The sequence below is a fragment of the Mya arenaria genome, chromosome 3 (genome assembly GCF_026914265.1).
Source record: "Mya arenaria isolate MELC-2E11 chromosome 3, ASM2691426v1".
Taxonomy (NCBI): domain Eukaryota; kingdom Metazoa; phylum Mollusca; class Bivalvia; order Myida; family Myidae; genus Mya; species Mya arenaria.
In genome coordinates this window covers 53,057,049-53,080,768 of record NC_069124.1, presented here as the reverse complement: position 1 = coordinate 53,080,768, position 23,720 = coordinate 53,057,049, and the positions used below count along the sequence as shown (strand labels likewise).

The window sequence follows — 23,720 nt, the reverse complement described above, 5'->3', positions numbered from 1 at the left end:
ATACTTGAAAGCTCCTAAATTGCCGAATTATGTTTGTAATAAATGAGATCCTTCGGTATGCTGGGTCTCGTCATTTCGCTTCTGGGGACATCGTCGAAAGAGGCGGTATTTGTTCTGCGCTTCCTGGCCACAACCTCTTGCAACAATTTGTTTCTGTACTCATACCATTTCCTGTTGCCCTGGAACTTTTCATAAAGCGTCTTGTTGCTCGGGATGGAGTTTTCTCGCTTACTTTTCAAGCGCCTCAGCTGTTCTGACTTCCCCATGATACTAAACTGAGCCACGTTGATGAGGGCGCATTGAGTCTTTCCACGTGCCAAAACAAAGGTGTCACGCAGATTCTCACCTGAAAAGTGTGCAAATAAGTGTGCAAATACGTATACATTCAAATTTTTCGTTGGTAAATGGTTCTAGCAGCTCCGACCGGTTAAAGAAAAAAATCAGTTGACTGTTATACTGGCTTATTTGGTTATTGTGTTGTAGTCACCACGACATGTCCTAGTATGTTTCAATTACATATTAATTAATATATATTGTTCTGTGATCGTTGGGACCGAACAAATGATTGTATGTTGTCAATTATTTAGCTACTTATATGGATCTTAAAACATCATATACGATAATTACTCACGTGATGATGTTAACGTCTATAATTGCACTTAAACTTATTTTATTTAGTACAAGTTGTCAGAATTACATAAATTTTTATGTATCCATGACAAAGAATTAAAATCATACGTGTAAAGACCGTAATGTATGATATCGAACGTATGAAGTTTTTGAATGAATTCCTCAGTTAAGGACCGATTATTTACAATATTTGCAATATTTACATGTGACTTGTAATATTACATAGAATTAGACATCGGCAAGTAAGATCATCGTAATAGTTACAAACACCAAATACATTATTTGCAGTAAGGCTGATAATTAACTGCCAACTCTACATACCTACACCAAAGTAGTTTCCGGCCATAAGCGTAGTCACAGTGAGAAACCGGACCTCGTCCCTTTCAAAACGGCGGCTCCTGGCGTACGCCTTATTGAGGAACCCCTCACGGCCGGAGGCTGTGCTGGGAAGCAGGATGTTGGGGCGGATGTAAGGAGACTGGTGGCGAACCACCTTGATCCGCCGGACTATCTCGCATTGCCCCTTCACAACAAAGTACACACTGTCAGTGGGACCGTCTATATCTCCCAGTATCACCTGTTTAAGGTAACAGATTCAAACAAGTTAAAGCTGCACTCTCACAGATTTAATATTTTGACAACTTTTTTTTGTCTTGGAATGAGCCAATTTTTGCGAAAATCCATGGACACCAGTTATATAAGACTGCTGACAAAAATTTAGGTCGCAGATGTTTCCATTTAAGTTCAAAAAATGATGTTTAATTTATACATTTTTCTTAAACCGTTGGTAATGATTTAAGCCATAAAACATTAATTTTCGAACATAAATATGAAAATCTACGATCTGATTATTTGTCAGCAATCTTATATCATTGGTTTGAAGATATTCACGCAAATATTCGCTCTTTCCACGACAAAAAAAGAAAAAAAAGTTGTAATAACGGTATATCTGTGAGAGTGCAGCTTTAAAGAGGTTATATACGACATGGTGCTTAACCTATTAATAAAATAAACACGATTAAATTTTGCTTTAACAAGAATACGAGATAGCCTAAATCCAAAATGGCTTCATTTCTAAAACAAAAAGGGTTCCTGACATGTTCCATATCTCTGAAAGTTATGCTAAGTTTCAAGTATTCAAAATGAACCGTTGAAGTTCGACACACTATTTGCAAAAGTACTAAGATTCTTTTGCTGTACCGTATTGTTCTTGTAATCTTTGAGATCCGAGGAATCTGCACATATCTGGAGCTGCCGGTCCGTCCACGCCTTAAAGTGCTCGCAGCCCCGCATGAAGTCGAAGCGCAAGTTACAGTCACGCTCCCAGTGGGACCGCAGGGCCTGGTTAAACTCGGCTTCGCTCAGACTCAGGAACTCGGATTTTCCTGAAAATGTATCCGAAAATATATGGACGCTTAGCATTTGATACTGAACCAAGGCATGATTATACCAAATCAGACATTAGGCTACATTCATTATAGGTTTTAAAGCTAGATGGTTTCCAAAAAAAACAAATGCTAAACATGCTTAAACTGCATGACCTATGTTTTTGTTTACATTTTCAGCATAGTCAATGGTTGTATTCCTTTGCCGGATTTGGGTAATTTTATTAAAAACATAGTGGTTATATATGTTTAAGTTTTCGTATAAGATAGTTATTTTTTCCTACCATACTTAATGGTTAGCACAAAATTGGATTTGATTTTTATTCGATAAGATGGTGTTAGGGGTCATGCAAATCTAGAAATCAGTGTTCGATTTTAATGTTTAAGTATTTTTGTGTTTTATAGTACCCTATTGGAATTTCGCTTGAGACATTATGTCAATTATGTCTATCTACTGCTGTACTGTCGTTATGACGCGTTCACTTGCTCTTACATTAAGCTTGTAGATATTTTGATCATGCATGTGGCCGTTATGTGTAGTTTTACCACATATTGCAGAAATAGAACATCATTGTTTAAGGTGAAATTTGTTAATACAAATATCGTTTATTCGCAGCACATATTCGCATTGCGATGTATTATTCTACACAGTGATGTGCATTTAGTAGTTTCATGTAATACATACTTCATGGCCTGTAAACGCCAGCTCCACCACTTTACGGTGGTGCAAAGAAAAAGAGCTGTCGACACTTCCGTGGTGGAGCTGTGCCCTATGTTTACATGAACAAACGTGAGTATGATTTATATTCTATTTGATAATTTCATTTAACGAACATATTTCGAAAATCGGAGAATGTGGCATCGTGTAAGAACAATTCTACTGTAGGCTGGTTACTATTTCGTTTAAGGAGCTCCAGGAGCTTTTCTCCCGAATCAGACTTGTGCATATTTTGAGATCTGATTGCAAGTAGTATGCATAACCAGCATTATGTTCAATGAGTGATAAACATAGCAACTTTAGTATTTATTCCAAAAGCGTTAACTTTTTATATTACTTCATGCGCAAAACATACTCGATAGCGCCACCACTACTCGACAGCGCCACCACTAGGGCAACAGCGCCACCACTTTTATAAATATGTGCATTTTTCCTTTTTAAGAAGTGCTTATTAATTTTGTTGTAATCCGGCGTAGGTACTATACATAAAAGTTATGTTTGAATGCGTGAGAATGTTCTTACGGGGTGTGTAAGCACTGAAATGTACTTGCTACGCAATCAGATCTCAAAATATGCACAAGTCTGATTCGGGAGAAAAGCTCCTGGCACCACAGTTTGCACAATATTGAAACGAAATAGTAACCAGCCTACAGTAGAAGTGTTCTTACACGGTACCACATTCTCCGATTTTCGAAATATGTCCGTTAAATGAAATTATCAAATAAAATATAAATCATGTATACATAGGGCACGGCTCCACCACGGAAGTGTCGACAGCTCTTTTTCTTTGCGCCACCGTAAATTGGTGGAGCTGGCGTTTACTGGTCGTGTACTTCAACAGGTACCAGTATCTGACGTAACATCTTGAGTAAATGTAGCCATTTATATTAAAATCCAAGAACCAAATATGATCTTGATGTGTTGTTCTTATTGCCAGTGTAAATGAACTGTTTAACAATTAATTCGTAATTTATTCCACATTGAATATTTGTTCATATGTTTTACGACTCTTATACTTATATGAGAAATGAGTTATCAATAGATCTTGAAATCTTGACTAAAAACGAAAGAAAAATGTTGGTGTTATCAAGCATTTAAATTTGATTACCTTTGCATACCGCCGTGTATTCTCTCCTCATGTTGCGAATCAGGGCCAACTCCCCAAACGTCGCACCCGCACGAAGTGTTTTGATGTGGTATTTCATTTCCTCTCCTGAAAACGAACACATTCGGTAATAAAACCAAACTTCAAAGTATGATCATGAACTTTTGGTTTATTTTGCGCTTCCGTTGATTTTTTCCAGAATTTATTAAATTATGAGTAAAATGGAAACATTTGCCACTTTATTCTGTATTCATTAAATCTATGAAATAATCTTATAGTTGGCCTTTCTAAATCGTTATTTTTTATGGAATCTCCCATACGCACTTTTTCGATAAATACTGATTAACAAGTTCGCCATCGACTCAATAAGCCTGTTGACCGTCTCGACAACGGTTACAAAGCCGTATCAATCACCCACCCTTCCTGAGCCCGTGGGTAGTGAATTGGTTCTGTATTCACAGTTACTAGCATACCTGTGTCTAGAACGTCCCTGCGCATGAGATCCAATTCCCCGGAAACAATGAAGTACATCCGGGATCCGGGGTCCCCCTGACGGAGGATGACGCGTCCGTCTTGAAAGTCGTCGTACCACATGGTCCGCGTCAGGTCATGACGGACAGACTTCGGGTACTTGGCGAACATCGGGAGTCGCATCATCACGTCCTGTGGTCGGGAAAGAAATGAATGTTATGGTACGCAGCGGTTAAAAAAATAAACTTATCTTAACACATTTTGAAGAAAAACATTACTCTTACGAGAAATCTGTGAGAGTGTCATTTAAGGAACAACTTACATGCAATCTTGCAAAGTTAATTAATCAGCTGATATATTATAAAATCACTGTTAATGGGATAAAAGAAATCGCAACTTACCACCGCTCGCTTAAAATGAACTTTGGATTACGTGACATTTAAATGAAATATAATGAAGTATAAATAAACACATTTTCGGTCGATTTATTAAAACTTAACAAGAAAAAAAACAAAAACGTCATTGAAAAAAAGCGATACTCTTTTATTGCTTTTTATAAAGAAAAAAAACACACCAACAATTTATATTGTTTTGATTTAATAGAACAAAAAAATAACAAACAAAAAAACACCTCACACACAGTACCTACAGAAGTATTTTCAAATTTGCAAACGAGTTCATAGTTGGTGTAAAACGAACAGTTAATATTAAGTATACTTAACAAAAGTATACAACTTGAAATCGATGAGGTTGCAATGCAAAGTACGTGTACCATTTCATTTCAAAACGGTAAAAAATAACACAAACAATAATTCTGAAGGGAAACTCTATAATTTAGACACTTGAAAATCAAAAAAGCATCTACACAATTCACAAGGTTTACTCCTTTATTTTAATTATATAAAATAACATCAACACAATTCGGAAAGGTACATACTTAATTTAAATACTGTAAAATCAAAAAAGCATCAACAAAATTCTGAAATTTCACATTTTTATTTTATGTGAAACAAAACATCAACATAATTCAGAATAAAACACAATTTATTGCAATACGAGAATGCTGTTTTACGGTCGGGAACGGATCTACAATGATGCTGTTTTACGGTCGGAAACGGATCTACAATGATGCTGTTTTACGGTCGGGAACGGATTTACAATGATGCCGTTTTACGGTCGAGAACATATCTACAATGATGCCGTTTTACGGTCGGGAACGGATCTACAATGATGCCGTTTTACGGTCGAGAATGGATCTACAATGATGCCGTTTTACGGTCGGGAACTGATCTACAATTATGCAGTATTTACGGTCGGGAGCAGATATAAAATTATGCAGGATGCCGTTTAACGGTCGGGAACTGATCTACAATTATGTAGTTTTACGGTCGGGAACTGATCTACAATGATGCCGTTTTACGGTCGGGAACGGTTTAACCATGATGCAGTTTTACGGTCGGGAACGGATCGAAATGATGCAGTTTTACGGTCGGGAACTGATCTACAATGATGCCGTTTTACGGTCGGGAACGGTTTTACCATGATGCCGTTTTACGGTCGGGAACAAATCGAAATGATGCAGTTTTTCGGTCGGGAAGGGATCGAAATGATGCTGTTTTACGGTCGGGAACGGGTCGATAATGATGCCGTTTTACGGTCGGGAACAGATCTACAATGATGCTGTTTTACGGTCGGAAACGGGTCGATAATGATGCCGTTTTACGGTCGGGAACAGATCTACAATGATGCTGTTTTACGGTCGGAAACGGGTCTACAATGATGCCGTTTTTATGATCGGGGACGGATCTACAATGATGCCGTAATACGGTCGGGAATTGATTTACAATGATGCAGATTTTACGGTCGGAAATGGGTCTACAATGATGACGTTTTGACGGTCGGGAGCGGATCTACAATGATGCAGTTTAACGGTCGGGAACGGATCTAAATGATGCAGTTTTTACGGTCGGGAACTGATCTACAATGATGCTGTTTTACGGTCGGGAACGGGTCTACAATGCTGCCGTTTTAACGGTCGGGAACAGATCTTCAATGATGCTGTTTTACCGTCGGGAACGGGTCTACAATGATGCCGTTTTTACGATCGGGGACGGATCTACAATGATGCCGTAATACGGTCGGGAATTGATTTACAACGATGCAGATTTTAGTGTCGGGAGCGGATCTACAATGATGCCGTTTTACGGTCTGGAGCGGATCTACAATGACGCCGTTGTTTTAAAGGTCGGGAACGGATAAAAATGACGCCGTTTTGAGGTCGGGAACGGATCCACAATGATGCCGTTTTACGACCGGAAACGTTTTTAAGGAATTAACCACCGCTGATCCGTCACCATCGAGCAAATACGTTCGACTGTTGAAACTGAAAATATTCTTAAAACATCCATTTATTGGCAAGAATTAAATAAAATGACCCATTAAGAGCAAATATATTTCAAATGTCTATGTTCACCGCCTATTTTTACTGACTTTGAGCATAAAGTAGTCCAGACGTATCTCGCTTTATTTTCCGAGAAAGTTTATTGCAGAAATTTGATGATGCTCGACCGTCAGCATATGGTAAATTTTTCAACTATTTATTGACGAGGATAAATATCTTTTACAAATGACCCCGAATTCTCGCCAGCATGATAATTTCGGAAAAATCAATAGCCATTCGTTATTTAAGTTCGGTAAATGATTCTAAAAAAACGTCTGGGAAATAACTATTTACTTAACATTTAGCTTGTTCTAACCACTTATCCTTTCAAGTACTCCTAACATTTCATAACAAACATTTGAATACAAAAAATTACAAAGACAACCTACCATGAGTACCCTGGCGTCCGCGTCAGTTCTGTCGGGGCCGTCCTTCCTGAGGGCGTGCCGCGCCCTGCTGCTCAGCCCCCCGTAACTCAGGGCCGACTTGAAGTCGCTAGGATCAAACGATAGCTCGACACCGTCCTCAAACCGCTGAAAAATATGGTGAGAATATTGTTCGTGCATAAATATACCTTTACGAACGTGCCATAAATTGCGAGTGCGCTGACGTTTCGATAGCAAACCCTAGCTGATATTTCAAAACAGAAAATAAAATACCAAATTGATAAATTTACTATTTAAAACTCTTCCCTATCAACCTTCGAGAAACATATACTTGTTGGGTTTCGCTAAAAAATTGCGATCATTTAACCGTTTTGCTTTAATCTTATTTAATCGAACACTTCGAAAAGAACGTTACAAGAATTGGCTAAGTTCGAGGATAAATAGGCTACGTTTTTGGATCTAGACGGCTTGCCGAATATTTGAGTCCCTTGCTTCAGTGTCATACCACGTGATAAATTGCGTCATGAATGCTACGTCGGAAGGACATATTTTGTTTTGAAAAAAGACTTCAAACAAAGATAAATTCACTATTTCTTTACCCTTTTAAATGAAACATAGCGCAGTCTACGCCGCTTAAGGAGCTAAGCCTTCGGTCTTTTACCAGAGTTTGATTGAGAGTCTAGTTTCTTAAATCACTTCGTCAAACCTTTTCACAATACGGCCGTCTGACGGAGCACTGTCAAAACATTATTTTGGAAACAGGTTTGTCGAAGTGTTTGATGAAACTAATGACCTCATGAAATTTCGGTAATATAACAAATACGGGGCTCTTTAAACGGCATAGACTGCCTTTTGTTTTATTTAAAATAATATTGTAAAAGAAAAGTTATCTTTGATTTAAGTTTTCATTTAAGCAAAATTTTGCCTTCCAACATAGCATTTATGACGTAATTTACCACGTGGTATACACACACTGTACTTAGTTTCTGGTTTTTAATCATCACAGAATTTTCGAAAGTTTTTATTTCTACTTTAGATGTTTATACAACTTTATGACTAAAACAAGACTTTTAATCTTTTATTTCTTGGAAAACTGATCATTTTTTAGGATATTCGCAAGTGTTCAAATGCATTAAAAAGAGATTCCTAATGAAACCTTAAACTCCTTGGATTTTTCCTCCTCCTGTATACGGAGCCTTGACACGTTTAGGAGAACGCGGATGTGGATCAAGATTCGAACCAACCGCCGGAAGTTTTCTAAAACCGCCTGTCTCCGCTCCTCGGACGTCTAAACGGGTATATAAGTTACGTAAATACTTTTTACGTTCTTTAAGACTCTTGCAAAAAAGGGAAAAAAACGTACAATTTGAGGCAAGTATTAGGTAATATGTTATCAATCAAGGGATGTGGTCCAGTGGCATAGATGTCTGTCTCTCACCCATAAGGTCGTGGTTCGAGCCCCACTACGGGGAGTAAGGTCCGGTTGTATCGGTGTCCGCCTCTCACTAATTAGGTCGTGGTTTCGATTAGTTTAAACAAAAATTTAAAAAATATTCGTTTGTTTCTAAAACTTGATACAGCGCGGGTATTCACATATATTTTGGAACAAAACATTTAGTGTACATGTCTGTAACATTATACATAATTTAACATTTTTTATAAATGTATCCGTAGAATATATTCTAATCAAACAGTTTCAAAGACATAGTCATGGAATTGGAATACATATAGGTATATTACACAAAGCTAAAAATTCGTAATTTGCTGTTAAAGCTGCACTCTCACAGATTGAACGTTTTGACAACTTTTTAATTTTTTGTCTTGGAACGAGCAAATTTTTGCGTAAATATCTGCAAACCAGTGTAAAAAGACTGTTGACAAAAGATCATGTCGCAGACTTTCATATCTCCGTTCTAAAATTGATGTTTTATGCATTGTTCTTAAACCGTTGGTTTAAGCGATAAAACATCAATTTTGGAACGGGACTATGAAGATCTGCGATATGATCTTTTGTCAGCAGTCTTATATCACTGTTTTGCAGATATTTACGCACAAATTTGCTCATTCCTAGATAAAAAATAAAAACGTTGGGAAAACGGTAAATCTGTGAGAGTGCAGCTTTAAAAGTTAATATAAAATACCATTTTAACGTCGGATAGGTCGACCTTGGATGTGACTTTATTTGTTTTCTTTCGCTGCCTCTCAAACTTTACTTCCAGAGGCCCGGCTGAAAATATAAGCATCGTAGATATTGCAAAAGGTTTAACAGTGTAACAGAAAACGTAACCAACAAAATGCCTTAGCAATGTACATGTAGTTTAAAACACGGCTGAGCAACTGACAATGCATCAATGAAAGAAGTGCCCGACCAAAGTTTGGTAGGAAGAAAGTATTATAATTTGGTAGAAAAACAGGAGTATGAAAAACATTTACATTCGAACCCCGTTGGCTCGAAATCCCAGTGACCGGCGTAAATATCTCGAGCCTCGGGCAGTTCGAGCCAAGCGGGAATGCTTATCTTCAGTATTAAAAAAGCGGCCCCTTACATCAAGATCGAGCAAACGAGGAAATCGAGCCAAACGAGTTCGAACCAGCGGGGTTCGACTGTAAATGTTGTTCAGAGACACTGCAAATTGCTTTATCACAGCTGATTTAGACCATCACTTCACTACTTTTTATTGCTAGATCGTGTTTCAAAATAGAAAAGCGTAACACCTTTCGTTTGAATTTTAAAGAGCCCCCCGCCTTTGTTCGCGGGTTGTTTCTTATAGATGGACAGCTTTTGACTCTGGCTGTCGATAGACAGCCGTCTCTGTTCCCGTGCATCCGGGCCGTCCGGGGCCGGTTGGTTCACCGGAGCATCGCTTTGTAGAGGTGCCACTGCATTAAAACAATAAAATAAAAGTATGAAATCAAAAGTTTGCTGGTTACAAAAAGAAGCTGAAAATTGCGACGGAAAATTACAGATTCGGATTGCAAAAACAATCATAGTATATTGAGCAGCTATGTTGCCCTGGGAAAAAAAATCATTCGACGTCTGGCACTTAAGTTTATTTAACTATGGTCATTGGTAATGTTCGTAGTATTTCTCCACCCATTTTAAATTAAAGTGATAAACATTCTGTTATAATTGTTAATTGTGAACCATTTCATCAATGTAAAACAATTAACTCTGGAAAATCAACCCCAGTGTATTGCATTTAGGACATTGTTTTATCCATAAAAATATATAATTTTGAATGATGTATGTATTGTGATTTTTGTTATCTACTGCATCCAGACCCTAAAGACACTATTTGTTGTGTAACGGAAACCTAATCAAGGGTTTACAACAGTGTTGTGACTTTCCGGAAAAGCACCTTTCAATATTACAGCAAGTTGTATATTCCAAAAGGATCTTCAAACCAAGAACGAAATGTTCCTTATGAATAGGATGATAGTGTTAAATATGAATACATGTGTAAATAATGAGTCACGGACACTACAGCTAAATGGTTGTGTAAATAATGCGTCACGGACACCACAACTACATGGGTGTGTAAATAAGGCGTCACGGACACTACAACTACATGTGTGTGTAAATAATGCGTCACAGACCCTACAACTACATGGGTGTGTAAATAATGCGTCACGGACACCACAACTACATGGGTGTGTAAATAATGCGTCACGGACACTACAACTACATGGGTGTGTAAATAATGCGTCACGGACACTACAACTACATGTGTGTGTGTAAATAATGCGTCACGGACACTACAACTCCATGGGTATGTAAATAAGGCGTCACGGACACTTCAACTACATGCATGTGTAAATAATGCGTAACAGACACTACAACTACATGGGTGTGTAAATAATGTGTCACGTACACCACAACTATATGTGTGTGTAAATAAGACGTCACGGACACCACAACTACATGGGTGTGTAAATAATGCGTCACGGACACTACAACTACATGCATGTGTAAATAAGGCGTCACGGACACTACAACTACATGGGTGTGTGAATAATGAGTCACGAACACCACAACTATATGTGTGGGTAAAAAAGGCGTCACGGACACTACAACTACATGGGTGTGTAAATAAGGCGTCACGGACACTCCAACTACATGGGTGTGTAAATAATGCGTCACGAACACCACAACTATATGTGTGGGTAAAAAAGGCGTCACGATGGGTGTGTAAATAAGGCATCACGGACACCACAACTACATGGGTGTGTAAATAAGGCGTCACGGACACTACAACTACATGGGTGTGTAAATAATGAGTCACGGACACCACAACTATACGGGTGTGTAAATAATGTGTCATGGACACTACAACTACATGGGTGTGTAAATAATGTGTCACGGACACTCCAACTACATGGATGTGTAAATAATGCGTCACGGACACTACAACTACATGTGTGTGTAAATAATGCGTCACAGACACTACAACTAAATGGGTGTGTCAATAATGCGTCACAGACACTACAACTACATGGGTGTGTAAATAATGTGTCACAGACACTACAACTACATGTGTGTGTACATAATGCGTCACAGACACTACAACTACATGTGTGTGTAAATAATGCGTCACAGACACTACAACTACATGTGTGTGTAAATAATGTGTCACGGACACTACAACTACATGGATGTGTAAATAATGCGTCACGGACACCACAACTACATGGGTGTGTGAATAATGCGTCACGGACACTACAACTACATGGGTGGGTAAATAATGCGTCACGGACACTACAACTACATGTATGTGTAAATAATGCGTCACAGACACTACAACTCCATGGGTATGTAAATAAGGCGTCACGGACACTTCAACTACATGCATAAGTAAATAATGCGTAACAGACACTACAACTACATGGGTGTGTAAATAATGCATCACGTACACCACAACTATATGTGTGTGTAAATAAGACGTCACGGACACCACATCTACATGGGTGTGTAAATAATGCGTCACGGACACTACAACTACATGCGTGTGTAAATAAGGCGTCACGGACACTACAACTACATGAGTGTGTGAATAATGAGTCACGAACACCACAACTATATGTGTGGGTAAAAAAGGCGTCACGGACACTACAACTACATGGGTGTGTAAATAAGGCGTCACGGACACTACAACTACATGGGTGTGTAAATAATGAGTCACGAACACCACAACTATATGTGTGGGTAAAAAAGGCGTCACGGACACGACAACTACATGGGTGTGTAAATAAGGCGTCACGGACACCACAACTACATGGGTGTGTAAATAAGGCGTCACGGGCACTACAACTACATGGGTGTGTAAATAATGAGTCACGGACACCACAACTATACGGGTGTGTAAATAATGTGTCACGGACACTACAACTACATGGGTGTGTAAATAATGTGTCACGGACACTACAACTACATGGATGTGTAAATAATGCGTCACGGACACTACAACTACATGGGTGTGTAAATAATGAGTCACGGACACCACAACTATACGGGTGTGTCAATAATGCGTCACGGACACTACAACTACATGGGTGTGTAAATAATGTGTCACGGACACTACAACTACATGGATGTGTAAATAATGCGTCACGGACACTACAACTACATGTGTGTGTGTAAATAAGGCGTCACGGACACTACAACTACATGGGTGTGTAAATAATGAGTCACGAACACCACAACTATATGTGTGGGTAAAAAAGGCGTCACGGACACGACAACTACATGGGTGTGTAAATAAGGCGTCACGGACACCACAACTACATGGGTGTGTAAATAAGGCGTCACGGGCACTACAACTACATGGGTGTGTAAATAATGAGTCACGGACACCACAACTATACGGGTGTGTAAATAATGTGTCACGGACACTACAACTACATGGGTGTGTAAATAATGTGTCACGGACACTACAACTACATGGATGTGTAAATAATGCGTCACGGACACTACAACTACATGTGTGTGTGTAAATAATGCGTCACAGACACTACAACTAAATGGGTGTGTCAATAATGCGTCACAGACACTACAACTACATGGGTGCGTAAATAATGAGTCACGCACACCACAACTACATTTGTGTGTAAATAATGCGTCACGGACACTACAACTACACGGATGTGTAAATAAGGCGTCACGGACACTACAACTATATGGGTGTGTAAATAATGAGTCACGGACACCAAAACTACATGGGTGTGTAAATAATGCGTCACGGACACTACAACTACATGGGTGAGTAAATGAGGCGTCACGGACACTACAACTACATGGATGTGTAAATAATGAGTCACAGACACCACAACTTCATGGATGTGTAAATAAGGCGTCACGGACCCTTCAACAACATGGGTGTGTAAATAATGAATCACGGACACCACAACTATATGGATGTGTAAATAATGCGTCACAGACACTACATTACATGGGTGTGTAAATAATGCGTCACAGACACTACAACTACATGGGTGTGTAAATAATGCGTCACAGACACTACAACTACATGGGTGTGTAAATAAGGCGTCACGGACACTGCAACTATACGGGTGTGTCAATAATGCGTCACGGACACTACAACTACATGGGTGTGTAAATAATGCGTCACGGACACTACAACTACATGGGTGTGTAAATAATGTGTCACGGACACTACAACTACATGGATGTGTAAATAATGCGTCACGGACACTACAACTACATGTGTGTGTGTGTAAATAAGGCGTCACGGACACTACAACTACATGGGTGTGTAAATAATGAGTCACGAACACCACAACTATATGTGTGGGTAAAAAAGGCGTCACGGACACGACAACTACATGGGTGTGTAAATAAGGCGTCACGGACACCACAACTACATGGGTGTGTAAATAAGGCGTCACGGACACTACAACTACATGGGTGTGTAAATAATGAGTCACGGACACCACAACTATACGGGTGTGTAAATAATGTGTCACGGACACTACAACTACATGGGTGTGTAAATAATGTGTCACGGACACTACAACTACATGGATGTGTAAATAATGCGTCACGGACACTACAACTACATGTGTGTGTGTAAATAATGCGTCACAGACACTACAACTAAATGGGTGTGTCAATAATGCGTCACAGACACTACAACTACATGGGTGCGTAAATAATGAGTCACGCACACCACAACTACATTTGTGTGTAAATAATGCGTCACGGACACTACAACTACACGGATGTGTAAATAAGGCGTCACGGACACTACAACTATATGGGTGTGTAAATAATGAGTCACGGACACCAAAACTACATGGGTGTGTAAATAATGCGTCACGGACACTACAACTACATGGGTGAGTAAATGAGGCGTCACGGACACTACAACTACATGGATGTGTAAATAATGAGTCACAGACACCACAACTACATGGATGTGTAAATAAGGCGTCACGGACCCTTCAACAACATGGGTGTGTAAATAATGAATCACGGACACCACAACTATATGGATGTGTAAATAATGCGTCACAGACACTACATTACATGGGTGTGTAAATAATGCGTCACAGACACTACAACTACATGGGTGTGTAAATAATGCGTCACAGACACTACAACTACATGGGTGTGTAAATAAGGCGTCACGGACACTGCAACTATACGGGTGTGTCAATAATGCGTCACGGACACTACAACTACATGGGTGTGTAAATAATGCGTCACGGACACTACAACTACATGGGTGTGTCAATAAGGCGTCACGGACACTATAACTACATGGGTGTGTAAATAAGGCGTCACGGACACTACAACTAAATGGGTGTGCAAATAAGGCGCCACGGACACTACAACTAAATGGGTGTGTGAATAAGGCGTCACAGACGTTACAACTACATGGGTGTGTGATTAATGAGTCACGGACGCTACAACTGCATAGGTGTGTAAAAATAAGTCACGGACACAAACATACATGGGTGTGTAAATAATGAGTCACGGACACAACAACTACATGTGTGTGTAAATAATGAGTCACGGACACTACAACCACATGGGTCTGTAAATAAGGCATCACGGACACTACAACTACATGTGTGTGTGTAAATAATGAGTCACGGACACAACAACTACATGGGTGTGTAAAAAATGCGTCACAGACACTACAAGTACATGGGTGTGTAAATAATGCGTCACGGACACCACAACTACATGGGTGTGTAAATAATGTGTCACAGACACTACAACTACATGTGTGTGTAAATAATGCGTCACAGACACTAAAACTACATGTGTGTGTAAATAATGCGTCACAGACACTACAACTAAATGGGTGTGTGAAAAAGGCGTCACGAACACTACAACTACATGGATGTGTTAATAATGCGTCACGGACACAACAACTAAATGGGTGTGTCAATAATGCGTCACGGACACCACAACTAAATGGGTGTGTGAATAATGCGTCACGGACACTACAACTACATGGGTGTGTAAATAATTAGTCACGGACACTACAAATACATGAGTGTGTCAATAATGAGTCACGGACACCACAACTAAATGGGTGTTTCAATAATGCACCACGTACACTACAACTACACGGGTGTGTAAATAAGGCGTCATGGACACTACAACTACATGGGTGTGTCAATAATGCGTCACGGACACCACAACTAAATGGGTGTGTCAATAATGCGTCACGGACACCACAACTACATGGGTGTGTAAATAAGGCGTCACGGACTCTACAACTACATGGGTGTGTAAATAATGAGTCACGGACACTACAACTACATGGGTGTGTCAGTAATGAGTCACGGACACCGCAACTAAATGGGTGTGTCAATAATGTGTCACGGACACCACAACTACATGGGTGTGTAAAGGAGGCGTCACGGACACTACAACTAAATGGGTTTGTAAATAAGGCGTCACGGACACCACAACTAAATGGGTGTGTCAATAATGCGTCACGGACACAACAACTACGTGGGTGTGTAAATAAGGCGTCACGGACACTACAACTACATGGGTGTGTAAATAATGCGTCACGGACACTACAACTACATGGGTGTGTAAATAATGCGTCACGGACACTACAACTACATGGGTGTGTAAATAATGCGTCACGGACACTACAACTAAATGGGTGTGTAAATAATGCGTCACGGACACTACAACTAAATGGGTGTGTCAATAATGAGTCACGGACACTACAACTGCTGGAGATGTCTAAATAAGATGAATAATGTATGGTTGTTTTTGTTATTTATAGACTATCTTTATTCATCTTTCAAATTTCTAGAATTTTCTGAATCATTCAATTGATAATACCAATTTAAATAGCATTTTAAAGTCAAATAAATTTCGTACAGAAATATATTTATTAATTTTGATTTCTGTTTGTTTATTGATAAGTTTATAAGGATAAGGTTGTCCATTTTAAGGTGACATAGCGTAACACACCCACCTTCCTCCGTCTGCTCCTCCTCCTCCCACTCCTCCGTGATGTTGGCCACCTGCGCCGTCCCCTGACTCCGCTTCCGCTTCTCTCGCTTTTCTCGTTTCAGCGCCAGCGCAACAACCCGTCTGAAGGTTATACATGTACAACAATGAACTATAATTCAATCTAACACAATATTACAAGACAACCTTCCTACGTGCTGTTTTACTCTTCTCCTCTTCCGCTCCGTCGAAACCACTCCCGTCTCAGTCTCGCGGCGATAGCTTGGCTAAACGCCATCAACATAACATCAGTATTATATCGCTCTTTCAGTATCAATACGGATAATATTTATACCTATATTTTTTTCAGCTTCAGGTCAATGTATCGCCCCGAGGCAGTCGCCCCGCTATAGCTTCAGGTCAATGTATCGCCCTGAGGTAGCCGACCCCGCTATAGCTTCAGTTCAATGTTTCACACCGAGGTAGCCGCCCCCGATATAGGTATGAACAAGTTTACACAAAACTGTGTTCAACAACCATATGTATCCGAATGAACATTTCTAGTGAAGTACGGCGTAATGTAAGCAAATATCATCAATTATCGCCAGAATTGCCCTATCATTTTAAGTTTGCACTCGTATGACTGCATTGACACTACTATATATACTGATACGTAACATGTTTACTGTTTTCAATGATTTAAACATATTGAACCTTCATCAACAAAGTTTTCCTACTTAAAGCGTATAGACTCGCAGCGCTTTTGAAAGGATGGCATTTCTTGCAGGATGGACGGCCATCGACCCTGGGCGCCCTTAAGATGACCCGGCATCGTGCTGTTTTGGCGCGATTTGAAGTTCCTGGATGCAAAAAGTAAATATGCGTTTTAATATATTATCGTGCTAACAAGAGAATCTTAACCAAAGTTTGGAATTATAGTAATCAGATCTCCCGTATCGAGGACGTCATTTGGTAATACTAGCCAACCTAAGATTTGTAGTTGATTGATATTTAAGATTTGGAATAAATCGAAACGATGTTTTAGTGTATTCATATGGAAATCGTTTCAGCTTAAATGCCGAGAGTTAATTTGCATGTACCCAAAATATGAACTTAATTTAAAAATATAAACGAAAATAAGTAAGCACTACTTACTCGGTCAAGTTATCGTCCGCAATTAGAAGAGGTGTTTTATTAAACGGAGTCTTCCTTTCTGCAATGATAAATAGATAATTGTTTAAAGATGCACTCTTACTCCCGAATAAAATGTACCACTATTAATACAATTGTTTTGGTATACGAAAAAACGAATGAATACATGTCGAAAACAATGGTTCTTATGTATGAAGGATACCGAGTTTCATTTGAAAGAAAGGTGCAGACAACATGAAATTCCTACCTTATGTATACTATATTTTCCATAAATTCATTATTTAGTAAGTAGTAAAATGTGTATCACTCAAAATATATGTTTGTTATACATGTGTATATATTGATTTTGAATAAGAGTGTCACTTTAGCTGTTCTAGCGCGTACCGTAGTTAGGGTTAGGTTTAGGTGTTTTTTAGCAAGGCAGAGGTAATTTTAGCATACATTGTACATATTCCTTGGTGGTGAACCTCCACTCTTTCATGTTTTCGCGACGAAAGGGCGAGAATGCGCCATGTTACTTGGCAAACAACCAATTTATTAACAGTGGTCGATCCTGAAACGTCCCCACAACCGTTGCTAAAACTACGTCACTTATCTGTATTTGACGTCGTCTGCAGCCAACTGTTTGAAATTGTTATTCTTAAGTTTGGTCAGCGTCAGCGGAAAAGTTGATTGATTTGTCAATTCTTATCTAATAATATCTATTAGCGAATCAAATCAAATCATTTAATGTTGATTGATTGGTCAATACTTATCTAATAATATCTATTAACCAATCAAATCAAATTATTTAATATGAAAATTACCCGAAAGTCATGTACGGGCTCGTTATTATAAATAAGACATGTTGCTCATATAACCTCGCTCGATATATATGATAACAAGCAAATTCGTTGAATTGATATCCCCCTCCTGATTGGGCTAAGTCAAGGAATGGAAATCAATTGTTGATGATATATATATGAGTTTGAGTTTGATTGCAACTGTTTAAATATAAAAAATATTGTATATAATGTAACATTTAGAATTGACCAAGAAACCTAGTTTATAATTCCATGTTAACCAGTTCCAAACTAATCTAAGATTTCCTCAAGGCAAACATTCTAATTAAGTTTCATGAAGATTGGGCCAAATATATGCAAAAAATATAGACTCTCGAGTGCCCACAAAGTTTTTTTTAATATTTGACTCAGTGACCTCATTTTTGACCCCACATGACCTACAAGTTTAAAACTATTCCAAGATTTCATCGAGGCATTCTGATTAAGTTTCATGGAAATTAGAGCAGATGTATTGCCTCTAGAGTGCTCCCAAGATTTCTGTAAAATATGATCCAGTGGCCTAGTTTTTGACCCATATGACCCACTTTTAAAATGCAGTCGAAATTTAACCTAAGAGAATATTCTGACCATGTTTGAACTTAATCAGACCAATCACCACCATAAAATAGTTTCGGACAATATTTTTGAAAGTTTTGACCTAGTGACCTAATTTCTTATCACGTGTGACCCAGTTTAAAACATGTCCAAGAGTTCACCAAGGAAAACATTCTGATCTAGTTCCATGAATATAAGACCATTCATATTGCCTCTAATGTGTTTCAAAGATTTTTCTAAAATTTGACCTAGTGACCTAATTTTTGACCCCATATGCCCCACTTTTACAAGCGGTCCATATTTCATTAAGGAGTACATCATGACCAAGTTTGAACATAATCCGACCAATTATTTCCATTCCGGACAAAAAAATCTAAGATTTGACCTTGTGACCTAATTGATCATATGTGACCCAGTTTTAAATAAGTCCAAAATTTCATCAAGGAAAACATTATGTTTACGGTTTATGAATATTTGACCATGTATAATGTCTCTAGTATGTTCCAAAGATCTTTCTAAGATTTTACCTACTGACCAAGTTTTTGACCCCATGTGACCCACTTTTTTAAGTGATCCATATTTCATCAAGGTTTACATCATGACCAATTTGAACATAACTTGACCAATCATTTCCATGATATGGTTCCGGACAAGATTTTTCTAAGATTTGACCTAGTGACCTAATTTTTTATCATATGTGATCCAGTTTTATCTACGACCAAGAGTTCATCAAGGAAAACATTCTGATAAAGTTTCATGAATATTTGACCATGTATAATGCCTCTAGTATGTTCCAAAGATTTTTCTAAGATTTGACATAGTGACCTAGTTTTTAACCCCATGTGACCCAATTTTAAAAGTGATCGAGATATGATCAAGGGGAACATTCTGACCAAGTTTGAACATTTTCTGATCAATGCCTACCAAGAAATGATACCGGACGGACGGAAGGACGGACGGACGGACAACGCCAACACAATATCCCCCTCCCGAAATCTTCGATTCGGCGGGGGATAACAACAGTAAGTATCTGTTTTCATTCCTTAAATAGTTTAATGAGAGCCATATAACCACCATAAACGCCATTAACCCCCTGCCTCCCAACCGCTAAAACAGTTTAATTGGTTGCGAATGATACGGAATGCAGTTGTCCCTACGTGTGTGGGATTGACTAAGGTTGTGGGGCTAGTCTTACATATTATTTTAATTATATTTTTAACACATTTTCTGCGGCAAGGAACACGCACATATTATTTATATCACTTTGCCTAACTCTGCCACTTTAAATATATTCAGTAAGTTGATGATGCATTGCAGCTCTTCCCATTGATAGAAGAATTTTAAAAAGTCTTCAACATGGATTTTTTTGGGAAATTTACGCCGCAAAAATTCCTTTAAAATTGAAATATTAAGCTGCTGATATTTCATTATAGTAAAATAATAGCCAAAAAGCTTTAGAACGCTATTGAAAATAATTTAAAACGTGGAAAATGGGTGTATATAAATCGTTGTCAACACAGAATCCAGTGTCTATACCACGTGATAAATTGCGCCATAATTGCTACGTCGGAAGGCAATATTTTGATTTGAAAAGAGACTTTAAACAAAGATAACTTTACTATTTCTTCACCATTTTAAATGAAACATAGCCTAGTCTATGCCGCTTACGGAGCCCTGGCTTCAGTCGTTTGCCAGAGGTTGATTGAGAGTTTAGTTTCTTTAAACACTTCGACAAACCTTTTGACAATACGGCCGTCTGACGGAGCACTGTCAAAACATTATTTTGGAAACAGGTTTGTCGAAGTGTTTGATGAAACTAATAACTTTATCAAATTTCGGAAATAAAACAAATGCGGGGCTCTTTAAGCGGCATAGACTGCCATTTGTTTCATTTAAAATGGTGTTGTTAAAAAATGTTATCTTTGATTTAGTCTTCATTTCAAGCAAAATTTTGCCTTCCGACGTAGCATATATGACGTAATTCATCACGTGGTATACAAATACTGTGAGTGAGTGAGAGTCCCTTTTATCCTAAAAGGAAGACGGATTAGATTTAGGACCTTTCAGGATCTGCCATGTGACACCTTAGCTCGCAAAATTACCCGATACTCTGATCTCCTCGCGGCTGTGTCCGATACTCGAGCTGAGGTTACTGCTGTTGGAGTCGTGGATAGGGTAATCCTCCAGCGGGCACGTGAACAGCTCCCTGCTGACCGTGCCAGGGCCCGTGCTCTGTAGAGTATCGAATGGAAAGACAGGCAAATAAAATGCTCCAATCTTAAGGACCGCGGTCACTATCTATATAAATGTGCCTGTCATAAATGTGAGAAGTCATCTCTTACAATTATACAATTTATTAACATATGTTTAATTAACGAATTAATGTAGTCTAAACGTGGTTTAAAAACTTAAAAATAAAAACAAAAATGCAATAAATATAGATGTTTACCACCGTGCATCAAGAAAAGGTTCTGCACAAAGGTGTATCATAAGTATTACATAAGCACAACTTTTGTGATATTTGTTGATGAAAGGGAAGTGGTTGTTCGAAATGCATTTTTCCACGTTTGTGGGATTTTTAGTCATTGGTTAATTTGATAATTTAGTCCGTTGGTCAATTGCAGATCGGTCAACTTCAGGCACTACAGCATAACATCGGCGATGCACGCTAACCACAGACCCCTCAAGCTTATCAGAACCTTTGTGCAATCATCACACCAGGCAACTCCGCTAAAAATCATCATATAACCCTTGCACTCTCTAATCGAGACTTAAGTCTATGTGATTTGGCAACGCAAGTACATGGGTTCTGCTTTCGGAATTCTTTAGTTGTACAAAAGTAATATCTTGCTTTACAGCCCACACAAATTTGCCCTTGCCAGTAAAATTTTGCATATCAATGAGTGTTACTGCGAACATAAAAAAGTCTATAGTAAACCTCTATGACCAGACCCATGAAACGCTAAATATGCTTCAAACATGTGGGAATTGGCCAATTCTGGACAACCCTTATATGTATCGTCTTTAAAAGCCCGGTTTCCAAGGGTCATAACTTTGTCTTTTCAATGTTCCAGAAACACACTTAGTCTCGTGAAAGCATGTCTGTGCAGTTTTTGCTAGCTCGGTAATACCAAAACGTCCCTCCACCTTATGGAATAAATTTGAATATGGAATTGGCTTACTTATATTACGACGTTATAATCTGCTGCTTTGGCTGAAAAGCACCAGCAGAGAGCATACAAACATCTGTCCACCCATGCAGAACACTCAGCAGTACGAGAGAACTTTAGACTGAATGCCTTCCAACTCCTCTCCCCATCATAATTTAGTGGTTTTGGTAGGGATCTAATTAATAATTGCTGCCTTTTATTACGCTTTATTTACCGAAGGTTACACATTTAGACATATGAGAACATAACTTTCAATATGGCCTTCAAAGTATAGACACAAAAGAAAAAGCATTATTCTTGAAAATAAGTCACCTGTCACCTGTCAATATTAAAACAAGAAAGATACATTTACATATAAAACTATACAACATTCTGTTTATAAATGGCAGTGCCGTAGCCACACTTAAAAATACACCGAGGCAGAACGGTTTATGGGGGTCCGGGGCAGGTGCCTCGGTGTGCCCCAGTGTAGCTACGGCACTGAATGGTGACTGTTTTTGTTTTATCGTTGACATTGAATAAGCATCTTATATACCTGAGAAATCATTATTTTAATATTATATTTTATAATCAAAAAAATTGTGTACGTAAATGGTTACCATTTGAATTTTATAATAAAAAAAAAATGTGTACGTAAATGGTTCCCATTTGAATAAATGTACATGTATGTTATTTGCATTGAAATCAGGGACTAAAGGAGGCTTTAGTTATTTACATAAAGTGAGAGTTACCTTCATATCTACCATAATACTTTGCTCTTCAATCGATTTACCATTGCCAATGTCCTCTTTGGTCTTTATTTTGTCCTTTGTTTTCGGCACCCATTCGATTTTTTGGAAAATGTGTCTAAATTGGTTTTGCAGGCGTGGTATACCAAACTCGTTCTCTTGTCTCACATCTCTTATCCACCCAGAGAGTCTCTCATTACGCCTCTTCTTAGCCTTTTCCAAGCCCTCTTTTGTCAGTGGCATGTTGGTAGATTTTTTTTAAAGCACACGTGACTCGTTTTTGTTTTTTTTACATACTTTCAGTAGCGCAAAGTGAAAGTGAAACTGAAAGTTGCCTAGACGATATAACCTTTTGACCTCAATTGTACTATTTTTAGCTGACGCATGCGCGTAATAATACATCCGTCTAAAGGTTAAGCACGCTAAATTTGACAGCGGTCAATCGAAATTCTGCAGATAGGTTTTGGTATACGATGTAAGTAAATGTCAAAAATAAAGAGAACGTACTTCACATTTTTTGTATATCAAAAATCACAGAGTAATCTGAAGATAGACATATAAAGCGTTGATATTTGGTAATGTCACAATATTTCGCGACATGTTTTGTAATCACTAAATGTTAGTGATAACACTGGTGTAATGTATAGTCGGGTAAGTCCACCTAAATGGACGTCATCGAGTCTTTAAAAGATTTTTGTTCTTTACAGACTCGAGACA

At 38.6% G+C, this 23,720-nt stretch overlaps 1 protein-coding gene across 1 annotated transcript; it reads right to left on the bottom strand.

The window, feature by feature from the left end:
• Window positions 1-14: 14 nt before the first annotated feature.
• On the bottom strand, window positions 15-23,246 carry LOC128226121 (uncharacterized). The gene is made up of 14 exons (XM_052936013.1): window positions 23,007-23,246; window positions 21,208-21,337; window positions 17,733-17,790; window positions 17,315-17,437; window positions 16,603-16,721; window positions 9,851-10,015; window positions 9,277-9,362; window positions 8,292-8,423; window positions 7,139-7,282; window positions 4,312-4,501; window positions 3,842-3,946; window positions 1,831-2,015; window positions 952-1,207; window positions 15-346 (listed from the first exon to the last, which is right to left on the bottom strand). The coding sequence occupies exons 1-14, from the start codon at window positions 23,244-23,246 to the stop codon at window positions 15-17; spliced, it is 2,265 nt and encodes a 754-aa protein (XP_052791973.1).
• Window positions 23,247-23,720: the final 474 nt, after the last annotated feature.